Source organism: Anguilla anguilla, chromosome 6, assembly GCF_013347855.1.
Source record: "Anguilla anguilla isolate fAngAng1 chromosome 6, fAngAng1.pri, whole genome shotgun sequence".
Lineage (NCBI taxonomy): Eukaryota > Metazoa > Chordata > Actinopteri > Anguilliformes > Anguillidae > Anguilla > Anguilla anguilla.
Window position 1 is genome coordinate 31,674,346 of NC_049206.1, and position 22,816 is coordinate 31,697,161.

The window sequence follows — 22,816 nt, forward strand, 5'->3', positions numbered from 1 at the left end:
GAGCGTGATCTGCGTAAGCCAGGAAAACCTCCCGCAAATTATGTTGGGTGGAGGGGCAGAAATGTTTCTGCCCCTACGAATTCTGCCTAGCAACAGGTGGGCCACCTGAGGTGCCGAAAAAATAATAAACATAACCGTTAATCGGTTGATGTGTGTCTATCGCTAATGCTAGAGTGAGAGCACCTATCAGCGACCACCTTCGTTCGACAGACAAGAAAACGTAAACAGATTTGCAACTATACATGAAATAGGCGAAATATCGGTAACATCCTGTACCTAGTTATGTAGGAAAAAATGTCCTTGTTATCCTCCAGTGGTTATTTCTTCAGTACTTTCGCAATTTTTCTCTGTGCCGGCAAATACGTCAGAGGGGGTCCAGCACTAGCTTTTGGTTGCTAAGAGGACGTGTATCGACCACCCCATATAAATGAATGGAACTTGACATAAATTTGCTAGCATACTGCATAAGTGTCCGACCTTGCGTATTTGAGGTTAATATGAGAAAGGGTGGTCGCTGTCAGCACGTCTAGGAATCCGTACATATTCACTGTTGTAACTCAAGTCACAGTGTGGGGGCGGGGATGGGGTAGACACTTATGCTAATAGAGCTTGTAAGTGTAAACGTCACCAAGCCACTCCCCTCGTTTTCCCGCAAATTTGTCAATGGGAAAATGAATGGGGCAATTTTCAATATTTTTAGTTACAAGTCGGGAACCAGTTAGCTATTGGTATGCGGTACTCATGACATATATGACTCATGAAATATAATATCAGCAGCACGATTGACCCATGAGAAGTACAAGGTACAACGTTGTGTACGTTTAGTACGCTTAGGAACTACACATACTGGTACTGTGCTCACGACGCACGCTTATATCGTCACGGCTCAGCTGGAACACGCTTGCGCCCTTCTACTTCTAGCGTCACTTTGATATCGTATTTCAATTTAAAATTACTGGAAATAACGGATTTGTTACTATTAAGTTATATTGTTTATTTCACATCATAATTGTACGGTCATGATGACAACAGGATTTCCTTTCAGGGATCTATAAAGTACAACCATAGACCATATAAAATAGTAGCCTACAACCTAACCTAACTAACTTAAGACGTAATTTCAAATGGAATATAACGTCATATATATTTTTATCACAACACAACAACAATATAGCTAGCCAGCATGGTTTTCGATAAATTACCGACAATATATTTACTACTTACTAGGTTTTAATAAAACTATTTATTAGAAATTGTCTATCTCTTGTCTACTGCACCTGTCTTGTCTAAGTGCACTGTGATTCTGATTTTCACAATGTGTGTATTCCTTTGTAAGTGCTGTGAGCAGGCTGAAAGTCTATGTTACACCGAAGCCTTGCGAAACAAAGTTTTGTTACATTGTGTACTGTACAGTATATGGTTTGTAATGACAAATAAACCTGACTTTGACAGCTAGCTAGCTACCTGCTGATCCAGCCATTCCTAACGTTAACGTTAGCTAACCAAAACTTTATAAACGATATCTTTCATGCTGGCGCTAACAGACCCGCTAATCTACTCTGGCTGTATATGGCCTGCTCTACATGGATGGATTTGGTATGATTTTCTCCCTTCTTAACATTATTGTCCTGACCATTGAAAAAATGCATTAAGCTAACCAGTGGCACTGCATTTGTCGTGGGTATAGCTAGCTAGCCACCAGTGTTGGGTGGAGTTGGCCCTATCTGCTGGTCCAGAGTCAGTTATTTTCTTCTCCTACTAATGGTTAAAGTTAGGACCTGGGAAGGGGAATCTGATCCCAGACCAGCAGTTAGGGGCAGCCAAGGCACCGCACTTGGCGGGTAGACTTACAAGCACACGTGGTTGTAACGCGACTGATTGATTTAGTGTAGTTCAGGACCACCAGGACATCGTAAATCGACATAAATCCATTTTTTTCCCTCCAGAGATTGAAATAAATATAACCAAGCACATGCTACAGTATAGAATGACGGTCCCAAAAAAATGTGAGAAATCTTTTATTTTTAATCGCTATAGATATTTTACAATCAATGATTTTTTAAAAGTCAATAGGATTTTAACATTGGGCCGCGACGTCACGAACCAGACGCCCCCTGGAGGCAATTTGACTTACAAGCTCAGTGTCTTCACTGGTATGATTTGTCACTTTAAATACGAAGCCCATACACTTCCTATGCCTTCTAACGGCCATGTTCTTGTTATCTAAGCGACGGTATGGAGACACAAGTTGTGAGTAACCTACCGGAGACAATGCAGTGTCATTAAATGTTTATTAATATATGTAAGTAAAGCCCCATTCAGATCAGATTTAGTGGGTAATACCTGGGTTAATGGAATGCCCACTGTTCTCTTGAAACCCAGCATTTAGGTGGGTATTTAGTGGGTCGTACACTGGAGCTGGGTTGTTTACGATTCTATCGTCATTGCTAGGGCAACGGCTGTAACGTTTTGACAGCTAACGTTAGTTAGCATTAGCAATCGCTAACGTTATTGGCTAGCTAGCAAGTTAGCAACCGCTAACATTTTTAGCTAGCTTTCAATCATTTTCAATAGACCTGGCTAGTTATAAGTAACGTTATCTCAGCTGGCTGACGCTAGCTAACCTTGTTAACGTTGCTAACAACGTTAGCTAACTAACTAGCGATTGCTAGGCAGTTACTGCAGCTAGCTAGCTAACCAGTCACTACAGCTAGCTAGAAACAGGTCTAAGAACATTAAAAAATAATAATCTGCGGTCTGTAACAGCCGCTGCCCTAGCAATGACGACAGAATCGTAAACAACCCAGTTCCAGTGTGTGAATGGTACCGACCCACTAGATACCCACCTATATGCTGGGTTTCAAGTCAATGGGCATTCCATTAACCCAGGTATTCCCCACTAAATCTGATCTGAATGGGGCTTTAATTACATATATTAATAAACATTTAATGACACTGCATTGTCTCCGGTAGGCTACTCACAACTTGCGTCTCCATATCGTCTCTGCCTTAGCTAAAAAGAACGTTGCAGTTAAAAGGAATTTAAAGTGACCAATCATACTAGTGAATATTAGCATAAGTCTCCACCCCATCCCCGCCCCTAGACTGACAAAAATCAATTCCTACTCCGTGCGAGGAGAAAGTGGCTCTTCGCGAGGAGAAATATTTTGCAAGCGAGTAGAACCAGCTTGCGCGCGGCTCATTGTTTTACTCTCGGTGTTGAAATTTGCGTGCGTGAAAGTGGTTTTGTGCTCGTGCAGTGAATATCTGCGCGCGTGGCTGCTTTTTTTTACTCGCGTAGTGAATATCTGCGCGCGCGTGCCTGCTTGTTTTACTCGCGCAGTGAATATCTGCTCGCGCTGATTATTGGCATTAAATTGACGCCATAGTTATTGGCAAGGAAAACCAGACGATCCACTTGCTCTGGGTCCAGGGCAGAACGTTTTTTGTTGATAGAGGAAGTAACGTTAGCACAGGAAATGAACTTTGCGTGCATGAATATGATTCGCTGTATGAAAAGCCTGTATATTCATGTTAATTACAAAACGCGGGATCCAAAACTAATATTTGAATGCTCAAATTTAGGTTCGAACTTAAAAAAAAAAAAAGATTTTCGAATATTTTTCGAACTTCTAATATTTTTTGACAGCCCTAAACCACAGACCATATTTTCTGCAGAAAACAAAATCCCTTTGGGGAAAAAAGCATTTAAATCTACCAAGGGTACCTACGGTGGAGGAAACTTCTGGGATGGCCCACAAAAAGACATCAATGTTGTGACACTATTATCGTTGGGTGTTTGTCACAGAAGTTGCAGGTGTTACAGAATTCGTAATTTTTTCCTTCTTTTGGCCAGTTCCATAAATTTTCCCGCTTTTTTTTTTGCCATTTCTGCATTCCCCATTTCCTCATTTTTAGTGCTTTCAGTGATTTTTCAACAGTTTTGTATGATAACTGTTGACCACAACGTGATTTAACCATATGGCCAAATGCTGGGAGAAAAAGCAACAATGCACACAGATTCTGGAATGCACTGGGATTAACCTCTTAGCGCAAAGCCCCTAGTGATCGGCACGCCGGCTAAACTCAAACATTCAGTGCTACTGCAACCAAAGTGTGAGTTAAAAACAGAAACGCGTTGTTTTAGTTTCATTAGTAGACGATACACGATAACTATGACGAAAACGGAGTTTCGCAGCCCCACCATGGTCGTTCATTTAACACACACCCCTTCCCTGCAGTCTCATCTAAAAAACACCCCCCAACCCTTGACATAATGGACAATATTGTCTATCTTGGCATTCATAAAAATATTCTTTCACCACTAAAAAATCATATTCCGTCATACTAACAAGATAAACCCGACAACCGCCCTAAGATATGCCATTACAGCAGTGAAAACGCTGCTCACTGAATAACGAAATAAACAAGAAAAAAAAAACAAGATACCATGTCATTCTACAGTCAATATCTGGGACTAATATTAAATAAATATACAACCGTTGGTTTTACGCCTAGAGATGTCCCTTTTGAGACTGAATGGTCACATATATTGTCTTGGACAATCCGTTTGGGAAATATACGCGCATTTGTGATGCCTGGGTACCTTCTAAAATGGCTGTGCGTAATACCACACGTGTTGTTTTCGGTGTTGCCGCCCTTTTTAGTACAGTCTGACTTGATTGATAATTCATTTACTCAAGAGGCGAGAGTATAAGCTTTCTAACGATGTATAACATGTCTAATTTTGCTTTTGGGATAGCGTTTCATAGGTCAGCGTAACCAAACATTTTCTTATCATCGCATTCACTTATGCATTCACTCTGTGGAAGCAGTAAAAGACGCTGCACCTAACGAAACAGTCAACAGTTTTTCGTAATTTCATGGAAAATACTATTATTATTGAGGACTTCTGGGCATAGCTAAGCCATATGTTTGCTGATAGACCTAGCTGACATTGTTTTCTGGAGCAAAACAGAAGCGAATAGAACAGTACCATTAATTTACTGTCTCTGTCTCCATCTACTGAACAAAGATAAGATTTCATCATTGCCATGTAAGTATTACTGCTCAAAATATTTTGGATATATACGTTATTTTTGAAATTGAGTGTCTTTAAATAGGTTAGTGGTATTATATAATGTGGATATTTCACACTGTAATGTAAGCGTTAGTTAGTAGTGTAATAGTTTTTGTGAAGCATGCAACAGTGATGACATGAGAGTTGGAACATTGCCAAAACGTGGTGGACGGTTGAAAATTGTTTTCATGTCATCCCATCCCCATATAAGAAAACATACAGAGTACAGAGTATAGAAATACATACAATAGTTAATTATTACACATTTAGGTACTGTACCGCATTGTGTGACAGTATTTTTGCATTCTTTTTACAAATCTGATAGCAATGTTTCATCATAAAGCTTCATAAGGGGCTCATTTATATGCTTTATAATGGACAAAAAGCATTTTATTCAATTTTGGAGAGATTTTGGATATGTTTATGGACCCCTAGATATTTTAGACCACTGTACTGACTGAAAGTTTGTAATTCCCACTTGAAAATGATGCAAGAGTGAGTTTCTTGAGTAAAAACAGTTGATTTGTAGTGAAAGACAGTTGAAATTGTAGTGAATATGTTGTGATTTACAGCAATGCATAATTTAGACATTTTGGATAGATTTGGAGACGCTGGGTACACTGCTTAGTTTTTGCTTTATACATCTATAGTAGTTCTACATATCCACTCTAAGATTTTATGAACTTGTGGTCAATAAGTTTTTGATCCAGCACATGTATAGTTTAACCTGCTGTATATATTCAATCTCTCAGTATTTCATTGCAAACTAAAAAAGTGCAAATTAATTTTTGATTTTTTGTCGAGACAATTGCATTTGTGGCACTTTATTTGTTCCAAAATTATGAATATAAACTAATCTGCATTAGTACTGTAAATTGTACAAATGTCTTGCTTCATTTAAGCCATTTTTCAAGTCTCTGTGGTGTTCACATCTGGAGTTAAAAGCTTTAGATAGGGTACCCCCTAAATGGGCAAGGATTGGCAAGATTTGGCTTGTACGCTAAAGGGTTAAAACAAATAACAAAGGTTACAGACATGGACAGTCACACAAGAAATGAGTGAAAGCATATACCAAACCACAGCTTTTGTCCCAAAGTAAACCAAAGATGTGCAAAGACTGAAATTCAAAAACCAAAAGACAGTAGGGTATTCCAAAAACCAGAGATGAAATGTAGAACACCAGACCTAGATGCAGGACTTGGATACCCACTCTCAACTAATTGTTACAAACATATTTTATGTGAAGACACTGACACACATCTGCTGACACACACGCACACACTCAACACACACAGACCCACACTCACACACAGACGCACACATTCACACTTCCAATGGCCACCCCCCCAGTTCCTGCTCTGTCTTAGCTCCTGGCTAAGCTCGCCGAGCACTTTGAAGCTTCGGCCAAATGGTGAATTTCCATGTCTGACAAGATGCTTCAGCTTGCTTCTGAGACAGAAGCAGATCAGCTCTGGGTGGGAGGGGTGAGAGGCTGACTCTGAGGGTGTTATCCAAGGTTACTTTCAGTCTGTTCCAAGCCTTGAACTTTGCTGTGGACACAATGGAAAGGCCAGATTCACACAAGTAAGCTGTTGTGAAAGGCAGTGTTGTGCATGAACGCGCTAAAAGAGCAGCGTTCATTGAACGTGCTCATATTTCTGGTGAACGGTGAACTGAACGTATACTTTTGCAACTAATGAACGTGAGCGTCGTTAACTCTCGCAAGAGTTAACTACGCTCACGCACTGCTTACGGCAGCCAACAAGGATTTACGGCAACCGGCATGCCAGCATGGCTAGTGAAACCGGCTCTAATTTTACCATCGCAGCTACAAGTACTGCTGAAGCCAGTTCATATGAATATTTGAAAGACTTTTATGAACAAATCAGTACAGATTCCAAAGAAAAAAACCACATGTTTTTATGCAAATTATGCCCACCGGGTCTGAAGAAACAAGTGCGAACGTCAGCCACATCGGCAACGAATTTGAAATAACACATCGAGTTGAAGCATCCGACCAGTCTTGGGAAATATTTGCAAGTGAATGATGATCATCACAAGAAGGGTAAGTCATAGGGAAGGCAAAATGGAGCTTTAGAATGTCGACCGCAGTGTGCACCATGAACATTTCTCATAGAAAACGTAGTTTGTCTACCTTTCACTTCACAGCAGTGGTGATAAAACTAACAAGAAGTAAGTGCTAGTGTGTTGTTAGCCTTTACTGATCCCCTTATGAGGTTCATGTATGAGGTCCAATAGCACTAACCCATAAAATTTGCTTTTTAACGGTACTTGGTCAGTCGAACGATAAAAATGAAACCATTCGATTACGGTCAACGGCACCAAAAATTTCTGTTGCACCTTCAATAAACAGCAAAAGTCCCACAATAGGATCAATTTAAATCTTTAAAACATATACTCACATTGTTTTTTCTTGGCTTTTAAAAGTAGTCTTGATTCTATAGTAGTATACAGTATTCATTTAGTTTGGGAAGTGGGCAGTGGCAATGATTGGGGACTTGGGGTGGATGGGTAGGAGGAGGTTCTACTGACAAGAATAGAACAGAATAAAAAAAATGGAAGAAATGAACGTGAACTAGTTCATTTTGTGGGACTGTGAACTTAGTTCAAAATTCAGAATTCTAAACTAGTTCATTTTAATCTGTGTGAACTGAACTTTGAGCTTGCTCTTGTGAAGTGTGAACTTGCACAACACTGGTGAAAGGCAACAGCTACTTAATAGCTTTCACTGCAAGATGATGCTATTCCTTGAACACAGATATCCAAAAAGAGTGCAAGTCTAATTCGGCCAGCTGCAACTTCAAGCTGCTATCAGTAGACAGCTCTGTTAGCTGGCTTTCCAACTCTGGACAGGGAAATGTCATCAGCAGCAAGACCCACTGAAAAGGGGTCCAAAATCCAAAGGCTGACATCTCTAGGGTCCTCAGGGTCATAGTCCAAGAATCTATCTAGGATCTAGGATATTCATTTAGCACCATCCATGCATACTTCCGTGGGGCAGGGGGCAAGAACAGGGTAGATCCGTGCGTCATCTGCCCAGACAACGAAAAAATGCGGGTTTCGTCCAGGCCGTAGAACAATAGACCAGCTTTTCACCCTCTCACAGATATTTGAGGGGGCATGGTAGTTTGCTTATCCAGTCTATATGTGTTTTGTGGATTTGGAGAAGGCATACGACTGTGTACCCCGGGGTATCTTGTGGGAGGTGCTGCAGGAGTATAGGGTGCCGGGGTCGCTGTTGTGTGCCATTCGGTCCCTGTATACTCGGAGTGAAAGCTGTGTTCGCATTCTTGGCATTAAGTCAAGCTCGTTCAGAGTGGGTGTCGGACTCCGCCAAGGGTGCGCTTTGTCTCCTCTCCTGTTCGTGGTATTCATGGACAGGATTTCAAGGCGCAGCCGTGGTATGGAGTGTGTCCAGTTTGGGACAATGGAGTGTGTTACAAGTATATGAGACATTCGTGCACACACACATATAATCCCACATATAATCTTTCCATATCTTTTTATAATTGGTTGCTGGCATCAAATGATGTGAACCAGGTGGTCCTGGGGGTGGGGTTACATCCATGTGATTTCTATAAAAGTTCAAGAAAATGCACATGGCATGGTGTGTGAGTGTAAGACAGGTATAATGGCGGGCTGATGCGAATGGGTATTTCTGCTGAAAGATGCAGTGTTGGTGGCGTTTGTGAGTTTGCCACATTTAGAGAAGGCCAGGAGTCAAGACACGCTCCGGTGTGGGATGAAGAGGGAAACAGATTTTTTGTGGATTAATCTTCATGCCCGTAACCACGCCACATAGCCGCCGAGGGCCATGTAGCCCCCCTTGGGATTCTTTTGTTTTCGGTTTTCTTGTATTATCACACTGGCGCAACACCACACTGCATTTGCACGGGAAGTTGGACTGACTTGGTTTTTATAAAAATACAAAATATAAAAAAGAGAAGCAAAACTGAACTAAAGCAAACTCTAACCAGCGTGAGCTGTCTGTCTGAGGGGTGACGTCGGAACGGCCAGGGAAGTCGCAGGTAAGCCCCACTCTCAGGACAGGGTTCGACGTCAGAACCAATTATTTATTTTCTTTCTAGAGAAAAACTGCTGCACACATCATTTTACGTTACAGACGTTTCTCACACAGGCATTTTAAAATACATAACTGGCCAGTGGGGAACGTGTTTGTAACAAGTGGCATCTCTGCTGTTTGCAGATGACGTCGTTCTCTTGGCCTCATCATAGTGTGACCTTCGATGTGCACTAGAGTGGTTTGCAGCTGAGTGTGATGTGGTCAGGATGAGGATCAGCACCTCCAAGTCTGTGGCTATGGTCCTCTCCCGGAAAAATATGGTTTGCCCTCTTCAAGTAAGGGAAGAGAAACTGCCCCAGGTGGAGGAGTTAAAGTATCCTGGGGTCTCAGTCTTTTATGGCAGTTGCTTGTTCAAACTCACAGAATTCTGACATCACTTTTTGAACAGCAATATTTCACCAAGTGCTGGGGAGGGAAGAAGGGGAGGGATGATGAAAGGATAAAATAAATTTGTAGTAGTCTGTTTTCTGGTTGAATGCTGGGCAACGCTTTGTCATGTTTTGGTTGTCTGGCACTGGCAAGTGGTCCTCTCAGGCACATCGGCAACCGATTTGTTCACCCCTGACATACTGATGATTAAAAAAGGTAAACTAGGTACCACTCCACTTTTCAATGAGAGCATGTGGCATCCACCTCTCTTGCAACAACAATGTGCATATTTTGTTAGAGTGAGGAACATTATAAAATGTCAGATTATCTGAAGTGAGTCAAGTGTGGAACAAGAAATAGGCAAAGATTTAATTAAAAGCAGATAGCGGTGAGGCTGTTCCTCACAAAACATCCAAAGCTGTCCACAGAAATAATCCAGATTTCATCAAGTATGGATTTTCCGGGTGAGTGAACCATTCGTCGCCAAATGTGTTGAGTGTGGCTTAATTTTGTCAAACGAGTACCTAAATTCTTCAAATCTCAAATGACATCTAGAAACCAAACACTAGGGGTGGGCGATATAGACTTAAAACTATATCATGATATTTCATGGTATTTTTTGCGGTAACAATATAAATGACAATATGAAAATAGTACCATTCAACACTATCTTTTTGGCCACAAGTCACATCAGCATACAGTCTTGAGAGCCGTGCAAACACAAACATTGATCCAAAAAAGTAAAACTTAATCCTGACTATCATCCAATACTAAACTATACCAATTAAGTAGGCTAAAAAATAGAATATGAATTTTATTCACTAATTAAAATTCCAGTGAAAATGCAAACACCAGTACTTGCAGGATTCATAATCTAACCCCAGGAAAAGCAAATGTTCTAAAAATACTTTTCTTCTGTAAAAGTGCAAATAATGTTTAAATAGTGCAAACTTAACAAGTCTTAAACTATGCTGCAAAACAGTAAACACAATAATGATTCAAATCAAGTACAAGTTTGAAATGTAAACACAGATTCTGACTTTATTCATAAACTACATACAACAAATGAAAACGTAAACACTTCTGGGAAATCATCTGGGGCAAAAACTTGTCTCGAGGCAAGAGCTGTTCAAACTCCAGCCGCTGGTTATGTAGTAGTGGACCGTGAGTCTACTGTATGGCTCCATCACTCAGCTACTCCACATGTCTGTGGTTGAGGCATAAAACTCCACTGTAGACGGCGCTGTTTGTAACCTACCGCGACACTCTTCGTACATAGCTGACAGGGCCGTTTTTGAAAAATATTTCCTTGACGGCATGTTGTATCAACTAGTGATGCGCGGATCCGCTCTGACGTCATCTGAATCTGCATGTATGCATAAATCATCCATCCGCCACCCACCCAAACAAATGATTTTCTCCGATTTAGAGGCTCGCACTCGATCACACATTACCATTATTTTGCAGCTGTTACATATGACATAACCTGCACTTGACTCGCCATGGTTAAGTATTTCCCTAAATCTCTCCCACACGGAACTTTTCTGCCCTTTTTTTTTGTCCCCTTTTTTAAATTTCTCTCGGATCTTTTTTGCCTCCATTGCTGCTTAAGACAAATGTATGCTGCAATTGGTGCAATGAGAGTCTAGTCTGCTAATTCATACCTGACGAAAAATTAATCTTAAAATATGTTCACATTTTAGAGAACGTAATTAATATTTTCCTCATTAATTATGTATTATTTCACCCATCCACTATTAATCAGAATATTAATTTTTATGACTCGGCCCGCCCGATCCTCGGATTAACCGCGGTGCCCGCGGATAAAACCGCGATCCGCGCATCACTAGTATCTACGGTCCATTTTCTGGATCATTAGCCTGAATCCCACCTGAATCAATCCAACAGTTTGGATTGGCAACATGTCTTTGGCTAAGCAAAATGCCACCGCCTCTGCTAGTTCGTTCCAGCGTTTCCTTTTTTTTATCATAGGGAGTGCCACTGACAATAGGCTACCCATTTGAATTAAAGGAGTTTGCTTAACGTTACTTGTTGCCGCTTTCTCCTCGTGCAACTTCTGGCTTTTCTTATATTCTGATCAGTGTTTTTGCTTGAGGTGGTGTAACAAATTTGATGTGTTTCCACCCTTCGTTGACACAGGTTTTTGACACACTTTACATATCACAGACGTTTGATTCACATCTGATCTGACATTTGTGTACATTTCAGCAACTTTATATACAGTGATTCCAAAGTGTTTCTTATCTTTGTTTTCAGCACAAACTCAGCTACAATAATATGGCAGCAGTAAGTAGGTCATAATCATATGTGGATTGTAAATTGCTCTAAAACACCCAAACTGTAAACAGTAGTTTTGAACATGCACAGAAATGTTGTAATAAAACACACTAAGCAATACGTTTTTGGATCACTGAAATGCGTTCATCAAGGTCTTGGGTATCAAAAGATGACAAAATGTTTTTGCAAATCCAATGCGAAATATAAATTAAATTGCTAAAAGTTAGTGTTGTGACTACTATTTTTCAACACCAGGTGAGAATGGGAGGGCTAATGGCCTTTCTGTAATGAATATGTATGGGTTAGGAGGACCTGCAACCACTCTAGAGGACCTGCAAGCTAAGTAGGCTATTCACACCTGGCCGCATGCCTCCCCACCTCTAAGACAAAGACTTTTCACAAAGCAATACTCAGTGAGCCATTTAGAAGACAAACAAAGACATCTCTTGATTTTGGAACATTTATTGAAGTAAACTATATGCATGGCAGATTAGATGAGACTGGTGTACTCTTGTGAAGCCTGCGTGGCCTCTTAGCTAGTGGTGAACTAGGCCACGTTTCCTGATCAACATCTCTAGCCGCGTTTCCACCGCAGGAACTATACCCCGGAACTAGGAACCTTTTGAGGAACTCAGTGCGTTTCCACCGCAGGAACTAGGGTTTAAATTTAGTTCCGGGGGCTTTGTTTTACCCCCCAAAAGGTTCCTGCTCGGGGGGTAGTACTTTCCGAAAGTACAGGAACCTTTTGGGTGGAGCTTGCAGCGCTGAACATTTCTGATTGGTCGAGTACTCGCAGAATTTTTTTGTGTCTATTTTCAGGCGCCATTTTTAAAAATATGCAGGCGCAAACCGATTTATTTTCATAATAACTTCAAATCAAACTTGTATGTTATGCAGCGCAGTAGCCTACTTTTGGTTATAGCCTGCCAATGTCTTGGAATTATAACGTGTGCTCTTCTGTTCTTTTCTTGCTTTAGTATTCGTTTTATAAAATGCTAAGCATTCGTGCTGGGACAGCATATTACGTACTAAAACATTCAAACGGATTAACTCGGTTGCTGAATATTTTCTTCTGGATTTTCTTTGTTAGCCCGTTGTAATTGACTCAAAACGTTTGATACAGTTATGTGAGGTATGCGGTAGTTCTGCGTAATTCACATTGGTGATACAGTAAAAGCAAACTGGAAATCACCTTCCGTACTTTTTGTCATGGTAAAATAACAGGTTAATTCTAGTAATCGTACCTTTAGCTTTTTCAGACTGCCCTAATTTTACTCTGCCATTCTTCAATTCCACAAAAAGACCAGGAAGACTATGGACTAATTTATGGTGCATGGTTCGCATCTGGAGGGCACACTTCGCTGCTCGGCTAGCAGTAACTTCGAGGGAAAACAAATGGTGGCTGTACCACTACTAATTAAAATTTTCACGCAAGTCCGAGGTTTCGTTCTATTCTTGTCATTTTGCGATTAGCCTATATAGAATTGACGATGAGAAAGTAATCAAACAGCAAATTGTTTACAACGTGTGCATGTTTTCTGCTGTTGTTGCCAGTTATATTGGAAATGTGAATGCATTCTGTCGCTTCGGATGTCAAGACATGAAAGCGAATGTTCGCATAAAAACATAATGAATGTGTTTGAGAGGATATATAAAACAGTTACAATCTGACTATTTGTCTGTTATATCCGATTTGTTGCATAACGGTCCAAGTTCAACTACCAACGACAGTTTTGCTTGACAACGGTAAAATATGCCCAAACGGCTGCAGAAGAATATTTCAATTCCATGTGATTAAATCGATAAAAATCAATAAATACAAAAGTAACCATATATAGTCATTGTTGGTAACCCGTTGTATATAAGTGGAATAAACCCCTCCGGGCTGTCCCGGTTATTAGAAAATAATGTAGGCTACTTCGGTGGTAGTATGGGGTTACAGAAGAAATCATATGACAGATGGACCGACGACAACGTCGCTTTTTCATACGTCAGTGGGCTAATTTGCCTAATCTTCGCGGGACTTTAGACCCCGGTGGAAACGCAGACAACCATTGGCTGAAGGAACCTTTTAGTTCCTGGTAAAGTAGTTCCTGGGACTGAAAGTTCTGGGTAATTTTGGTGGAAACGTGGCTTCTATAAATATAATAAAAACAAAATTGTTAGGAAATGTGACATCAAATCAAACTTTATTTATATAGCACATTTCCTTCAACAGGTGAAAATTAAATATGCTTTGCATTTTCACTGGAATTTTAATTAGTGAATAAAATTCATATTCTATTTTTTAGCCTACTTAATTGGTATAGTTTAGTATTGGATGATAGTCAGGATTAAGTTTTACTTTTTTGGATCAATGTTTGTGTTTGCACGGCTCTCAAGACTGTATGCTGATGTGACTTGTGGCCAAAAAGATAGTGTTGAATGGTACTATTTTCATATTGTCATTTATATTGTTACCGCAAAAAATACCATGAAATATCATGATATAGTTTTAAGTCTATATCGCCCACCCCTAGTGTTTGGTTTCTAGATGTCATTTGAGATTTGAAGAATTTAGGTACTCGTTTGACAAAATTAAGCCACACTCAACACATTTGGCGACGAATGGTTCACTCACCCGGAAAATCCATACTTGATGAAATCTGGATTATTTCTGTGGACAGCTTTGGATGTTTTGTGAGGAACAGCCTCACCGCTATCTGCTTTTAATTAAATCTTTGCCTATTTCTTGTTCCACACTTGACTCGCTTCAGATAATCTGACATTTTATAATGTTCCTCACTCTAACAAAATATGCACATTGTTGTTGCAAGAGAGGTGGATGCCACATGCTCTCATTGAAAAGTGGAGTGGTACCTAGTTTACCTTTTTTAATCATCAGTATGTCAGGGGTGAACAAATCGGTTGCCGATGTGCCTGAGAGGACCACTTGCCAGTGCCAGACAACCAAAACATGACAAAGCGTTGCCCAGCATTCAACCAGAAAACAGACTACTACAAATTTATTTTATCCTTTCATCATCCCTCCCCTTCTTCCCTCCCCAGCACTTGGTGAAATATTGCTGTTCAAAAAGTGATGTCAGAATTCTGTGAGTTTGAACAAGCAACTGCCATAAAAGACTGAGACAGCCGTCCTGCATACCCTAATAGATCTTTAACATTACTTGTTCAATTGAACATCCAGTGTGAAACTGATTACCCACCAGCCCACCAACACCTTAAATTTCTTTCACCCCTCGATAAAGCACAAATGTCCCAGTATATTTTCGGAATCAGACCCGATGGCAGTTGACTGTTTTTAATGATGAAAAGCGATCTGTGCTTAAATCATATAAATTACGTCACTTTTCAGGATTGTTACCTGCTACCTAAACCGCAAGCACATCATCGTATGTTAACATAAATATAGCCTGAAATGTCAAACATGGGAAACCCATATATTTGTTATTCCTGATTATTTTGTTTCGTTTTTAGATAGAACCTGCACAAATTCTATTGCATTGGCCATTATAAACTGTTCTACATTGTCTAAATTAGGCACAGATTAAGAATTGGCCTTTACAGATGGCCCCTTCCCTGACCACTAGGGGGTGACAATGGCCCAATGGTTGTTAAATTCCATCATAAGAATTAGTGTTAAAAAATTAATCATATTGTGCTGACTGCAGAGTACGAATTAATTATGGTGCCTGCAGTGACCTTCATTAGAAAATTATAAACTGCAGTCACTGTGGAAGCATACATGTACATCTGTGCTAATAGAAAGAAAGAAATAATAATACAGGGTTCATACACTTTTTCACCAATGATTTTCAATGACTTTTCCATGACTTCTCCACAACCTTTAACTGAATTTCCATGACCAAAACAAATGACTTTATCTCAGCGGGATCATTTAAAATTATTTATTGTAACACTAAGTAAAATTAGGTCTGCATCTGAAACATATGGTGCCTCTCTAAAACAAATAAACACCAGACAGACACACTTAGATACATTCTTTCATATTTTAATTCGAATAGTTTAACATTTTGTCAATGTCTCAAACAGGGCTCGAAATTGCGACCATTTTGGTCGCATATGCTCCCAAAATTTAATCTGTGCGATTTCGAAATATAATTGGGAGCATTTGTGTGAGTGCAAATAATTGTTCTGGTGCAACCGTTTTTTTTTCTTTTTCCAGTCGAACATCTCTTTCTCTGTACATTCGCTAGTTAGTACACTCAGTATGTGCCTTGTGAGCTGACGGTGACCCTTCTAACCAATCGTGAGCTTGACATTCTTACCTTTAATGCTGATTTTAAATTGCTTAATATTAGCCTTCAATCACTCCCTTTTGCCGCACTCCTGTCACGCGACACAGAGAGCTAATGCGTTTACTTATGTTACCTGAAGACAAACGTTTATGTTCAATTTATTAGCGTTATCGAAAGCTGAAAAGTTGAAGCGAACGATTACGGCATTTTTTTTAAAAACATTAACGTAGTGTTTTGTGTAGCGACCCGGTTGAAACAGCTAATTTCTCCGATGCAGTTTACTGGCGGTTGATTTAATTCGCGGTATTAATGTGACGAGAACCGCTTTGTCGTTTGAATGCATAACACGCAATTCCTTTAAGAGTCGACACATTTTAGGCGTGACAGTTTAACTGTTACTTGTAAACCGTACTGTTATATCGTCATTTTTTATCAATAAAAAATCTATTGCATATATTGTTGGTGCTCCTTACATTTTGGTGGGTGCTCCTAACTTTTTGAAATTGGGAGCACCAGTGCTACCAAGTAAAAAAGTTAATTTCGAGCCCTGATATATTATTGAGGCTGCACTTCCCTGGCATATTGTTGGCACAGTAGGGCTAACTGCTACATTAGCAGAAGCGTGCCTGTTGGGCGTGCCTGTAAACAGACTGAGCCAGACCGAATTAACTTCTCACACCACCAAAATACCGCGAAGGTTACGTGCCAATTTACGTTTTATTACGATACATACCATTTTTATGATTGGATTAATTAGCAATTGTATTTGATGCAACTTTAGCTATATTTCCATTACTTTTCCAAAACTTTTCAAAAAATATTATTTTCCATAACTTTTCCAGGGCCTGGAAATTGCATTTTAAATTTCAAAGACTTTTCCAGGTTTTTCATGACCGTACGAACCCTGAATAATAATAATAATAATAATAATAATATAAATGAATTAACTCAGCCATCACAACATGCATCTGATATACAATGGGGGAAGGAGAACAGTCTGCTTTATACACCAGCATAATTTAGAAACACAAAAAATAGAGAATGACAGTAAATGATGATTGAGTATTATTTCCGTACCTCTGCTCTCTTCAACATCTCCCATTTATTGAGGATCTTCATGGCAAACACCTTATCTGTATTCTTCACCTTCACGACAGCGACCTGAGCCAAAAAAGGGAAGATGTCATAAAGAAAGATAAGAAGCAGGCGCTGAACACATAAGTTCTGCTTACCCAATTCTATACCTTCAAAAACTTCACTTGAAATATTCACTGTGTTATATAAACCTGCTTGGAAATGGGACTCTGCATTTAAAGCATAAATTTATGCTAAAGTTAAGATAAAGCATGGGATTGGTGATCTCTAATTTGACCCATCAAAATAGCTGATAACATGACACAAATCATGAACAACTTCTCAGCATGTGTATATATGTTGGAAGTCACACTTTAACAGGCAGTTGTGGAAGCACAGCTTCTGGCTTTCAGGCAAAACAAAAAGGGCTCAGGCAAAAGCAGCATGCACCTACTTGTGCACATCTTGCACAAATGTTGACAGCAAACATAAGCCTGTCACAGAAGAGAACAACAAGAAGCTAGCGGGGGGAAGAAAACGCAGACGCATACTTTTATTTAAAAAATGTTTTTGCTACGTATCTATGGGGCAGAAAACCTGCCTTGAAACTTTTCTTTAAATTGACCTCAACCAGTTTTAATTTATTCTCCCCATTGGTCATTTTACGACATCAGCTTCCCTCGTAACTCATTGGGTAGTGCCTTTGGAACTTTTTGTAAGACTGACGGTGCAAATCCCCCCTCCGACTGAAACAAATCTCTAACTCATTACATTGGCTTGCTGGCCCACTGACAATACAACATTTAAACTATTGCTTTTGCATCTGTAAAATCTTTGCGGCAAACTCCTTTTTATTCTGTAATCCAAAAAGAATACAAGCACACTTTAGACAGTTCCATTTTTGGCGTTTTCACCTTGTTTAACCTTAGCTACATTGCTAACAACACGACAGACCGAATGTATAATGTCAGTACACATACTGGCACCGCTGAAATAGATCTCTAACCTCTGGGGTGCAATTCGGTCCAGTTGGTAACGTTACCGGTCGTATAGAAACTGCTGCAAGATAATGACTTCACGCCAGGTAGGTCCAGTTTCTTTAACTCAAAAACGGTTCTCATTCACCGCTGCCCCTGAACTGATAACTCCTTTATAAACTAAGCTACTGTAGTTTTAACCCTGCAAGGTCACATTCTACATTCATGTTAGCCAGCCCTATAGATCCTCTACCGACATACAAACAATTTGTAGGTTTGTCGTGTGTAATAGCCCATTAATCCCTTTGCGCAAAGCCCTTAGTGATCGGCACGCCAGCGTGCCTAGATCGCTCAATTCAGACATTCTGTGCTCCTGCAACCAAATTATGAGTTGAGAACAAAAACTCTGGGTTCTAGCTTTATTAGTAGATGATTCAGGACAACTAGGCTGAAGACTTTCGTGCTGGTCGTCCATTTACCAAGCACCCCCTCCCTGCAGTCTCATCTGTAAATAAACCCCCCACACATGACAAACAGAACAATAGTGTCTATTTGGGCATACATGAAAATATTATTTTACCACTGAAAATTTGTATTCTGTTGTAGCAACAAGATAAAGTCAACAATAGCCAACGGTATGTTACAATACAGCTGTGAAAAACACTGCTCAGAGAATGCTGAAATAAACAAGAGGACTTTCTCTAAAATTATACCATGTCATTCTGCTGTGAATATCTGCAACTAAATGTGGAATAAATATACAACCTTACCATTGGTTTTATGCGTAGAGATGTCCCTTTCGAGACTGAGTGGTCATATATTGTGTTGGAAAATCCGAAGAAGAAAAAAAAGTGTGTATATCCAAAATACACACACTTTTGTGACGCCTGGGTACCTTCCAAAATAGCTTTGCGTAATACCACAAATGTTGTTTACAGTGTTGTCGCCATTTGTCGTACAATCTGGCTTGATCGACAATTAATCTATCCGATAGATGACAGAATAAGCTTTCTAACAACTTTTTTTCTAACTACTTGCAATGATGTTTTGTATCTTAGCGTGAGCGAAAGTTTTGTCTTATTATTGCTGCATGACGCATTCATGGTATCTGTGATAGTAGTAAAAGACACTGCACCTGGCAAAACCTTATTGATGACTTTAGTCATTTTTTGGAAAATATTATTATTCATGAGAACTTCTGAGCATGGCTAAGGCATATGCTTGCTGTTAGACCTAGCTGACAGTTTTCTGCAGTAAGACAGAAGAGGAGAGAACGATGGCACTGATTTACTGTCTCTATCTACTGAACACAGATAGCGTTTAATCACTGCTATGTAAGTATTACTGCTCAACATATTTCAGTTATATATGTTATATATGTTATTCTTTAAATTGAGTGTCTTTAAATAGGTTTTATAATAAGGATACTTCACACTGTAATGTAAGCGTTCATTCATAGCTTAGTAGTTTTTGGGTTTCATGCACCCAGATATGACATGACATGACGTTTTCTTGTACGGGGATGGGACGACATGAAAACAATTTTCAATCGTCCACCACGTTTTGGCAGTGTTCCAACTCTCACGTTATCATTGTTGCATGCATCACAAAAACTATTACACTCCTAATTAACGCTTACATTACAGTGTGAAATATCCACATTATATAATACCACTAACCTATTTAAAGACACTCAATTTCAAAAATAACGTATATAACCAAAGTATTTTGAGCAGTAATACTTACATAGCAATGATGAAATCTTATGTTCAGTAGATGGAGACAGAGACAGGAAATCAATGATACAGTTCCAATCGCTTCTGTTTTGCTCCAGAAAATGATGTCAGCTAGGTCTATTAGCAAACATATGGCTTAGCTATGCCCAGAAGTCCTAAATAATAATAGTATTTACCGAGAAATTACGAAAAATCGTTAACCACGTTTCGTTAGGAGCAACGTCTTTTACTGCTACCACAGAGTGACTGCATAAGTGAATGCGATAAGAAAATTTTTGGTTAAGCTGACCTATAAAACGCTATTCCAAAAGCAAAATTAGACATGTTATACATCGTTAGAAAGCTTATACTCTCACCTCTTGAATAAATTAATTGTCAAACAAGCCAGACTGTGCTAAAAAGGGCAACAACGCCATAAACAACACCTATTTTGGAAGGTACGCAGGCATCACAAATGTGTGTATATTTCACAAACAGATTGTCCAAGACAATACACGGCCACTCAATCTAAAAAGGGACATCTCTACACGTAAAACCAATGGTAAGGTTGTATATTTATTCAATATTTACTCCCAGATATTGACTGTAGAATGGCATGGTATCATTTTTATCAAAACTTTTTCTTGTTTATTTCATTATTCAGTGAGCAGCGTTTTCACTGCTGTATTGGCATACCTTAGGGCTATTGTCAGGTTTATCTGGTTGCTATGACGGAATACGATTTTTTAGTGGTGAAGGAATATTTTTATGAATGCCAAGGTAGACAATATTGTCCATTATGTCATGGGTGGGGTGTGTAGTTGTAGATGAGACTGCAGGGAGGAGGGGCGTGTTAAATGAACGACCAGAGCGTCAATAGTGGCGCTGCGAAACTCTGTATTCGGCATAGTTGTCGTGTATCGTCTACTTGTGAAACTAAAACAACGCGTTTCTGTTTTTAACTTGTACTTTGGTTGCAGTAGCACTGAATGTCTCAGTTCAGTAATCTGGGCACGCCGGCGTGCCGACCACTAGGGGGCTTGCGCGAAGGGGTTAAACTACTAGGCTAAACGTGACCTATTGCTAATAACGTTATCACAAAGGAAAGTCTACAAACTTTTGTGAACAAATGGCAATAAGTTTCCTATCAAATCAGGTATGAATAAACATAGACTATTTAAACATAGACTCAACTTATAAGTTATAACTAGCTTTGAGTTAAGGAGATGGGTTTATGTTAGATGATGGTGACAAATTCAATGTTTTTTTTTCATGAGCAGATCACTCCAACAAGTAGAATTAGTTTTTCTTTAAAACAAAGTGCATTGGCTACATACAGTGCATGAAGACCAAAAGTGTGAAGACACTACCAGCACTGATTGTTTCCATTGTTTACGAAGGGCTAATACAATTATGATACTCTGCTTATACTTCTTATACCACGAAACATTTTATAAAAAAGTGTGTAGCTATTTATAATGTAAGAACACTAGCTGCAGCGACATTAACTGGTAGAATAGATTCATTCAAGTTTTAGTTGTTAATAGGCCCAGATATTTGCATACTGAGCCTTAAAGGGGAATTTCATTTTATAACACTTCTGGGGTCATTTTCACACCTACCCAGGCTTTAGTGGCCCCAGACAGTTTTTAGGTTGCTTGCTTCAATATTTAGATGTTTATATATTTAGATATACCCATGTAAGCAAACCCCCCCCCCCCCCCCCCCGTCCAATAGAAGCCCATTCAACATCAAACTCCACGTTAGACTCATTGTAAACACACGTCCCTGCTTCTCATGACTGATATTGTTCTTCTAATGAATGTGTCGCCCTTCATTTTTCAATTAGTTATTTCATTTTAAATTTCTAACGTTAGAAGCAAAAACCTACTTTTTTTAAGCCCACATAGTACGGTTTCTGTTTTTTTCTTCTTCTTCGATTTCGTTTTGCGGCAAAATCGAGAATAAGCAAAGCAAAACATTCCATTAACTTAGCATTGAAATCAAACAAACTAACGTCTGCTAGCTTTTGTTTGATGCGATATCGGTGTAATAATGAGGTGCGTTGTACCCGGTTGTTATAATGCCCTCGTTAAACTAGCCTTGAAAGCACATTTTCATAGATTTCCACATGATGCAACTTTGTGCCAGACATGGCAGGATGTAATCAGACACCCTAACATAACAGCTGAAGAAGTTTGCAAAGGAGGACTAAGGGTATGCAGCGACCACTTTGAAGCCACCGACTACCAAGGCGACCATCTGAAGCCTGGAGCTGTACCCACCGTTTTTCCATCATTGGTCGAACCACTCGAGGTAGGTACTAAGCGGGCTGGCTAACGCTATAACATCTGTCTGTGATACATAGGATATCTACGATAACAGTTAGACAGCTTGCTGGCTGTTGTTATAGGGTTGCCACCATCCATTTATTTCGTCCTCAGACATTTTCTGGTTTGCTAGCTAGTAGTAATACAAAACTATTTCTACAACCAACCTAACGTTATTGTCTGCAGGTACGCCCACATCAGAAGTCGCACAATGATATGCATCCTAAACTGTCTGGATCTACTTCCTGCATTCGTAAAGGAAAGCAACAAAACAGCATAAAATATTAACATAATGAAATAACTAATCGAAAAATGAAGGGCGACATTCATTAGAAGGACAATATCAGTCATGAGAAGCAGGGACATGTGTTTACAATGAGTCTAACGTGGAGTTTGATGTTGAATGGGCTTCTATTGGATGGGGGGGTTGCTTACACGGGTATATCTAAATATTGAAGCAAGCAACCTAAAAACTGTCACACACAGAGGGGTGCACACAAAAGCCTGGGTAGGTGTGAAAATGACCCTAGAAGTGTTATAAATATATATATTTGCGCAAGAGGCATTGAAGAAACAGGATGAATAAAGTATTAAATATGTCAGTTCTTT

At 39.6% G+C, this 22,816-nt stretch overlaps 1 protein-coding gene across 6 annotated transcripts in view; it reads right to left on the reverse strand.

Annotated features, from left to right (window-relative positions):
- The window catches only part of LOC118229832 (serine/threonine-protein kinase MRCK alpha-like), a 375,259-nt gene that overhangs the window by 308,237 nt on the left and 44,206 nt on the right, over positions 1 to 22,816 (reverse strand). For all 6 annotated transcript variants that reach the window (XM_035422277.1, XM_035422272.1, XM_035422276.1 and 3 more), the window contains exon 3: positions 17,189 to 17,272. In XM_035422277.1, coding sequence (XP_035278168.1) covers positions 17,189 to 17,272 — 84 coding nt within the window. The remainder of the gene's footprint in view (positions 1 to 17,188; positions 17,273 to 22,816) is intronic.